Source organism: Monocercomonoides exilis, assembly GCF_001643675.1.
Source record: "Monocercomonoides exilis strain PA203 chromosome Unknown scaffold59-495361, whole genome shotgun sequence".
Classification (NCBI taxonomy): domain Eukaryota; phylum Preaxostyla; order Oxymonadida; family Polymastigidae; genus Monocercomonoides; species Monocercomonoides exilis.
The window spans coordinates 486,407-495,361 of NW_027150604.1; the positions used below are offsets into that span (position 1 = coordinate 486,407).

The window sequence follows — 8,955 nt, forward strand, 5'->3', positions numbered from 1 at the left end:
GTTCTGCTCTATTTATTTCGTCGTTGTTTATTGCAACTGATGGAGAAATTGAAGTTGAAAATTGTGTTGTTTACTCTTTTTCTTTCATAAATTGTTCACTGTTTTATCTTGAATATCCAGCTATTATAATTTGGAATGGTGTAAATATTTCTAATATTTATCGAAACAATGGAAATGGTTCAGTTATAAGTCATTCACTTGTTCAAAACGAAGGGATGCATTTATCAAACTTTTCACTTGAAAATTGTTCGTGTGTGAATGGTAACGGTGGTGGTGTTGAAATAACAGTAACGAATGAAAGTGATCTTTTTTTTGGACTACCTCCCGTAAATTCAGTGATAAAAAAGTGCATCGCTCAATATGGAAACGGAGGAGGGATTTATCTTCATTTGGCTGATGGAGCTCAGTCATTCGTTTTGAGGGATGTTTCATTTTCTGAATGTGATGCCAGAGAGGGAAAGAAATCTTCATCAACGCACATGATCTTTCGAGTGTGATTAACAGAGAATCGATCAGCTTTGGAGTTGAATTGAATGATTTCACAAAATTGAATGGATTTGAGAGATCAACGCTGAATGAAACATTTGCCATCCCGCTGGTGGTGTATCTGTGGAACAACTTTTCAGCTCCAGCGTTTGTGGGAGGATCTTTGGGCCATGATTTTTCGATGTGTGGATATGAATCATCTCCATGTTCGACTATTTTGAAGGCAGTGTCACTCCACTTTGAAGGGAAGAATAAGGATGTCTCAATTTGTGAGCCATTTTCATTTGATGAGGAATTGGATTTGACCTCAAACGAATGGAGCATTGCATCCAAAGAGAATGAAATGAAGTGTGAAGTTTCTGACCAGAAAGAAGGAGCACAAAATGGATTGGTTGAAAGCTCTGTCAGTGTGTTTGTGACAGGAATTATCTTTTCTTTGAAGAAATCGCTGACAGATCATGAAAGTGTGTTTGAGTGCCATTCAGAGAAACTCACACTGACCAAATGTGGGATGGAAGGAGGGGATGAGGCTATTTCGACAGTGTTTGTGAAGGCTGCTGGAGGGGTAGTGGAGATTAATGAGTTTGCAACAAAGAATATGAAAATTGGAGATTCATCGGTATTTGTTGTTGAAGGGAATGCAGAAAGTGTGCCTTCGATGAATATGACGAAGAGCAATTTTGCTGAAATCACATTTGGCGATGGGAGCGTTGTTGAGTGCCATAACGGAAATATCGATGAGATGTCAGGATGCACATTTTCATCGATTACTCGTTCGAAGGAAAGTGGAGGATGCATAAGTGTTGTGAACAATGAGAATGATGATGATGGAAGAGAGCACAAAGTGGAAATAGATGACTGCACATTTGAAGGGTGTGCTGTTGCTGGAGATAAGGGAAATGAGATTGGAGGAGGTGCATTCTTTTATGAAGCATCTGCAAACACAAACCTATTGATAAGCGGGTGTGAGTTTTATTGCTGCACAGCACCACATGAAGAGGAAGGAGTTGGATATGGAGGAGGAATAATGCTGAAGATGCAGAAACAAGAGGAAGAGGAAGGAAAGGCAGGGTTTGTGATATCCTCGCCTGTTTTTCGACTGACAAGCCGAATAATGCGAAGTTTGGGAAAGACTTATTCATTTCATCTCCATTGCTCATCAAGAGCATCAAGAACGAAACATTGCCATTTGTGAAAGATAGACTGGAGTTGCTGACAGAAGACTCGATGAGGGGATATGATGGGGGAAATAGGGAGTGTGCAATCCCACTGATCTATTTCTGGAAAGAGATTGGATCGAGCGTGTTTATTACAGAGGAAGGAAAGAATGTGGCGGTGTGTGGGTTGGAAGAATATCCGTGCAGATCTGTTGATTATGGGCTGAAGAGAACAGTCAGTTCTGGAGTCGAGCGCATGATAATTCATGGGGTTTGCGATGCAAGGAGTGTGATTGAGATGAGTGGGATGAAGGTGGAAGGAACAAATGGCGAAACAGACAAAATCCAATTTGTGAAAGCGATTGAGGGTGATGGAGATGCTATTGTTGAGTGCAAAGGGGCTGTTCAATTCAAAGAAATGGGAATGGTGATTCCGACTGCTTTTGATAACGGAGCAAGCATTCTCATCCAGACAGGTTCAGATGCAATCAAAACGAGCATTGTGAGCTGTTCAATCAGCACACATGGCAGTGCCGAAGGCGAGGTGTCATTTGTGCTGATCGGTGCCTCGAAAGGAATTGTTGAGATTGAAAAGACAAACATCGCAGGATTGTCATCGATGTGTGAGATCATGAGTGTGTCAACAGATTGTGCGATAGCAATGAACAATGTGACATTTGAAGATATTGCATTGAGCGGGAAAAGTGCAGTTGCGATGAGTGAAAATACGATTGCTTCAAGCGAAAAGAATGATGCAGAAGAAGTATGGAATATTCTATTTGAGCAATGCATATTTGCGAATGTGAAGCACAGTGCGACAATCAACCCTTCATTGCTTTGCTGTGATGTGTCGAATGATGTGAGATTGAAAATGGAGAATTCGACAATTGATGGGTGTGGATCGGCAAGCTCGAATGAAGGAGGAGGAATGTTCTTCCTCCTCAATGAGAGGGGGAAGCTGGAGATGAACCACACGAATGTGGTAAAATGTTTCTGCTCGAACATTGGGAGGGGCGGAGGGATGTTTTTGAAATCGCAGAGTGTCTCACAGGAAGCATTGCCATTTGTGCTGTCGAATATCACATTGCGAGAGAATGTTGCTTCGAAAGGGAGGGATGTGTTTGTGAAGTGCACTGACCTTGACTCGCAGATAAGTGAATCACAGTTCCTGATAAACTTCGGGGAGCCGTTTGTGAAGGAGCTGGCAATATGGGGATGCACAGCAGACAATTATGGGGATGAGGAGGATTTGCTGCGAAGAGTGTTTGTGTTCAGAAGTGAGTTCATATTTGTGTCTTCTGTTGTGGGGAACAGCAGCGACAGCAAGCAGTGTGGGGAGATGAAGAGCACATGCTCCTCGCTGGATGTTGGGGTGAGCCACATCATCCCATCAGATTATTCGCAGTTATTGATCTGGAATGAAACAACATTGACTGGCTCGTGCTCTGCTCAAAGGGTGACCATCAAGTCGATGGAAGCAAGCAGGAATGCCGAAATCAAAGTGAGCGAGATCAGTTTGGCAGATGAGGGAGTTGTGAGAACTTCAGAGTCTGTTCGACTTGAGAAAGTTTCATTTGTTTTTGGTGGAATGCAGAATGTTGTCTGCTCGTGTTTAATACACCAATTGAATGGATCTCTAATTCTCGAATCTGTTTCGTTTCATTCAGAGAGCAGAACAACAGCGAATCCACAGCTCCTTTTCGATGCTTCTCTGATTGTTGTTGAAGATGGGGTATTTGAAGCAGATGCGTGCAGCGTTAACAGTTTGGGATTCACAAAACCTGTTTTCAACATATTGGGTTCGGAAAGAGCATCATTTGACGATCTGGGAGTGGATGATGTTCGATGCAAGAGTTCGGTGATTGAATGTGGAAAGAGCGAGAAAGTGAGTGTTTCAAGGCTGACAGGCACAAACATCACTCTTCAAAACGAAAGTCTTATCTCATTTGAAAACGGCCATTCTTCTCTGTTTGTTTCGTTGGTGTTGTCATCGTTTTCAAATATCAGCCGATCGGCAAGTGGGTCTTGTATTGTCTGCACAACTCACCCGATGGGCTGTTTTGAGATGTGCAACTGCTCGCTCAGCAAGTGCTCATCAGAGTCACAAAAGGGGAGCCAGGTGGCGATAACATCGGCAGAGAAGATATTGATGGAATCGTGTGTGTTTGAAGGAAGTTTAGAGGAAAGAACCGAGAATTATTTGAATCGAGAAGAAGAAATATGCCGATGGAATGGATCTGTTGTTGATGTTGCGAAGAGTTCTGCGATGCTGAAAGATACAACAATCTTGAATTCACCAGAGGGTGGAATAACAACGAGTGGAGGAAATGTGAAAATTGAGAAAGGAGAGTTTTTGAATAACAATCCATCGATTGAAGGATATCCTTCGCTGAGAAGAAACATCATCTGCTCTGATTCAGGAATATTGAATGTGATGAGTTTGAAGGGAGGAGATGGATTGGAGAGAAATACATCACTTTGGATGTTGGATGATGGATGCAGTTTTGAAGGGATTGTTTCTGAAAGAGATTCATCATTCGTCATTCCTGTGCTGGAGAGCGTGGAAGCAAAAAAAGAGGCAAATAGAATGAAACTGACATTCAAAGGGATGCTTCTTGTTCCATGCAATCTGTCATTCTCTGTTGCGAAGAGGAAGGGAGATGAGAAGGAGATTGAAAAATACGATTTTGATATGGAAGGATTCTTGTCAGAAAGAGAAGCAGAAGGGAGCGTGGCAAAAGATCTCCTCAGCAGTTGTGGAGATGAAATCGAAGTGAGTGCTTCAATTTTGTTTGGCAACGCAGAATCTCCTTCCTCAACAAATCCATTCATTCTGAAGAATGCAAGTGAAGCAAAGGGTGGAGATGAAAGGATTGTTGAAGGTGAAAACAAGGAAATGTCCATATGGCCAATAATCGTTATCGTGCTTGTTGTGATTTTGTTGATTGTTCTTGTTGGATTTATTTTGTTTGTTGTTCGATGGAAAAAGCAAAAGAGACGGACAGAAGAATTGGAGGTGATTGTGGAAGACAATATCAGAAAGGATCCGAAGGCGATTGAGATGGTGACAATGGAGATGTCGCCTGAGGATCAGTGGAGAAGGGCTGAGAGGGAGGCTGAGAAGAAGAATGAAGAGAGGATAAAGAAGATGGTGTTTGAGAAAAGCTTGGGACACTCCGAGTCATCAGAGCATTTATTGAGTGAAAGTGGATCGACTGAATACATCCTGGGGAGAGATTCAGATAAGATTCCTGAATGGATGCTGGAGAAGGTTGAAGAAGAAGAGATAAGGAAGAGAACACCATCGCCATCTGTTTCATCCACTTCAACAACTGACTCAGATTCAACATTTGTTCGTGGGGAGGATCTGTGCCCCACCACCTCATCAATGTCGAATCTGGTGGATGCAATGGCCTGCTCCTCGCCTCATGAGAAGCTGATTGTGGATCTGAGGGATTCGCTGTTCATGCTGTTGCACGGGAGGAATAAGACGAAGGAGATGGCAATAGGAACTCTGAAGGAGAGGGAGCAAACAGCTGCTCAGATCCTGTTCTGGGTGGCCAACCTTGCTCTCCATTCATTTGACGAAATGGAAAATGAGCTTTCCTCTTTGGCCAACTTGAGTCCCCACCTTGTGTTGTTCTCAGAGCACATGGTGATCTGCATTGTGATGCATTCTGACTTATTGTCAGATGATGATTCAGATTCATCATCAATCTCTTCATCAACAGTTGCAACGTCTGTCAGTGATGATGACAGAGACTCACTACCCTCGTCTGCCTTTGAGGATGAAGATGACTTCAGAAAAGAGTGCCTGAGGTGGAAGGCGCCCGAGCTGCTGATCAACAAGAAGATGGGTGCAACAAAGGAGTCGGTGGCATTCTCGATCGGGATGATGCTGTGGGAGTGCCTGACGCTCCAGATCCCATTTGGTGAGTATGAGGCAGAAATCGCTGGAGAAAAAATCAAAAATGGAGAGAGGCCGCCCATGCAGCCCATCGGCTCGTCTGCCTTCTCTGAGCTCGTCAATGCCTGCCTGTCGGTGAACCCCGCCGACAGACAGACCCTCACCAGTCTCAAGCGCCTGCTCATCCAGCACTTCCCGCCTGGCGCTGCCATCCTCACCCTCTCCGATGCAGTCGACTACACCTGCTGCTCCGACAGACAGCAGCAACTCTCTGGCTCAGCCTCGTGCAGCTCCATCTCGGCCACTTTCATCTCGTAGAACAGTGTTTTCCTCCTTCCTGCCCGATATCTTGCTCATCGGCGTGCAGGATTCGCTTCAACAAGGTGGATTAGTATTGTCGAATTCGGTACAACAAATGGTGAACTGAAATGAAACACCCAATTTGTTCCTTCCAAATACCATTTATGATTTTTGTGATTTTTTTTTTTCTTTTTGTTTGTGTTGATGTTGTTGCACAAAATGCATCAGTATTTGTGCATCTTTTTCTGTTTATTTGCTTCTATCCCCGCCGTTTTTGTTTTTGTGACACTTCACCTTTGCCATTTTCTGCTCTTCCCCATGATGTTCGTCTTCTTTTGTGTTTGTCTTGTTTTTTTGTGTTTTTTCGAATCCAAAAAATGAAGTGATTGTTGAAAGCAGATAAACTCAATTCTTTGAACTTAAAAATGTCACAAACCAGCAGCCACACAGAGCAGCCCTCTTTGTCACAGTTCCAGAGAGAAAGAGGAAGAGACAAAACAAAATAATCTCAATTCCCCAGACTCATTCCCATTTGCTTTCCAAACAATTCTGAGCCAAAGGAAGAGCTGGATGTGGCTGCTTCTGTGGAACTGATGGAATTGGCTGGTGGGCTGATGCTTGTGCCTCATTGCCACTGGGCAGAAAATGTGCGAGTTGTTGAAGGCGAGAAAGCACAATGGAAGAAGACTCAAATTCCTTCTCATCTCAAATGTCCAAGGCAGTTAAATTGGCTCTTTCTCATCGCTGTGAGCCAGAATCTGTCGCATCCCAGCGGTTTGAGACTCTCGCCCCTCGGCAGTGCTCATTCACGATGCTTCCTCAAAGTGGCACATTTCCTCCAGCTTTGCCAAACAACAAACATAAACCTTCACACCAGCAAACGAAACACATACTTTGTCAAATGGCTCGTCTAGCTTGGCCTCAACAAGAAATCTTGTTTTTGCATTTTTCAAAGCAAGCTGCCCCCTGACATTTGCTTTCAAAAATACAATAATAAGGATATTGGAGTTATATATTGGGGGAAAAAATACTTTTCCCGTTTAGTTTATCTTTTGCAAGAAACCAAAATTTCTGTTTGCTCAATAATGCATGTTTCGATATTCGAAATCCAACATGTGATTTCTTGAATCTTTGACAGCTTGCCAGATCTGCAATTCGTCTGAAAAGAATTATGAAATATTGCTTCAGCATTCAATCCAGAAACCTCACCCACGCAGGCAATCCGAACACTTCTGTCGCACCCAAAAATTCAGAAAATGATATTTGACAGATTCAAACTGTCATAAGCACATTTGTCCAAAATATAAAATATCAAAAATCCAATGAAATGATGATGCATACGCTATGGAAGAAACTTTGTTGCTTCTGATTGCTGAATGCAGCCGCAAAGTGCAGATGAAAATGATTGCAAGTGAAAGCTCAACGAGGGTTCGTTTTCATCGCAGATGCCAAGAAGAAACAGCAAATTGCAGAAATAATATCTGCGGAGTATGGCCAAATTTTTATTTTTTAAATTTTGTATAATTTTATTTTCAGTTAATTCAGAATATCGCGCGATATTGAATTATATCATTGCACAACTTCAATAAAGACATGGGGTGGTTTTTATCCGAACATTTTATTTTTCATAGGCGTATCTCACAAAATAAAACCTAAAAATAGAAAAGGCATATTAAACCAGATTTATATTCCGATTTTATGTTCATACAAATTGTTTTTCTTGTCAATTTTTGTTTTTGATGAAGATCTTGGGAATTTTAATTTATTTTTGATCATTTGTTTTGTCCATTTTGGACTATATTTCTTTTTTGTTTATTTTTAACTACAAGGTCATGAAACATACTCTTTGAAGTTTTATTGTTCCAAATGTTATTTGTTTTTAACTATTTTTCATAAGTTTTCGCATTTCATTGTTTTTATCAAAAATGATGAATAAATGAATAATCTAAGCGATGAGATGTTTAAAAGATATTAAGATTTATTTTCTTATTCAATTTGAAAAATATAAAAACTCATTTTTGATTCAATTTAACATCACTTATAAGTTAAATCAAAAATGAGTTTTTATATTTTTTCAAATTGAATAAGAAAATAAATCTTAATATCTTTTAAACATCTCATCGCTTAGATTATTCATTTATTCATCATTTTTGATAAAACAATGAAACGCGAAAACTCTATGAAAAAATAGTTAAAAACAAATAACATTTGGAACAATAAAACTTCAAAGAGTATGTTTCATGACCTTGTAGTTAAAATAAACAAAAGAAATATAGTCCAAAATGGACAAAACAAATGATCAAAAATAAATTAAAAATTCCCAAGATCTTCATCAAAAACAAAAATTGACAAGAAAAACAATTTGTATGAACATAAAATCGGAATATAAATCTGGTTTAATATGCCTTTTCTATTTTTAGGTTTTATTTTGTGAGATACGCCTATGAAAAATAAAATGTTCGGATAAAAACCACCCCATGTCTTTATTGAAGTTGTGCAATGATATAATTCAATATCGCGCGATATTCTGAATTAACTGAAAATAAAATTATACAAAATTTAAAAAAACAAAAAATGGCCATACCCGCAGATATTATTTCTGCAATTTGCTGTTTCTTCTGGCATCTGCGATGAAAACGAACCCTCGTTGAGCTTTCACTTGCAATCATTTTCATCTGCACTTTGCGGCTGCATTCAGCAATCAGAAGCAACAAAGTTTCTTCCATAGCGTATGCATCATCATTTCATTGGATTTTTGATATTTTATATTTTGGACAAATGTGCTTATGACAGTTTGAATCTGTCAAATATCATTTTCTGAATTTTTGGGTGCGACAGAAGTGTTCGGATTGCCTGCGTGGGTGAGGTTTCTGGATTGAATGCTGAAGCAATATTTCATAATTCTTTTCAGACGAATTGCAGATCTGGCAAGCTGTCAAAGATTCAAGAAATCACATGTTGGATTTCGAATATCGAAACATGCATTATTGAGCAAACAGAAATTTTGGTTTCTTGCAAAAAGATAAACTAAACGGGAAAAGTATTTTTCCCCCAATATATAACTCCAATATCCTTATTATTGTATTTTTGAAAGCAAATGTCAGG

At 40.2% G+C, this 8,955-nt stretch overlaps 1 protein-coding gene across 1 annotated transcript; it reads left to right on the forward strand.

The window, feature by feature from the left end:
• Positions 1-258: 258 nt before the first annotated feature.
• Positions 259-6,245, forward strand: MONOS_18277 (uncharacterized protein; the record flags this gene model as incomplete). The annotated part of the gene is made up of 3 exons (XM_067871281.1): positions 259-273; positions 452-1,557; positions 1,653-6,245. The coding sequence occupies 3 exons, from the start codon at positions 259-261 to the stop codon at positions 5,866-5,868; spliced, it is 5,337 nt and encodes a 1,778-aa protein (XP_067719817.1). The 3' UTR covers positions 5,869-6,245.
• Between the last annotated feature and the right edge of the window lie 2,710 nt (positions 6,246-8,955).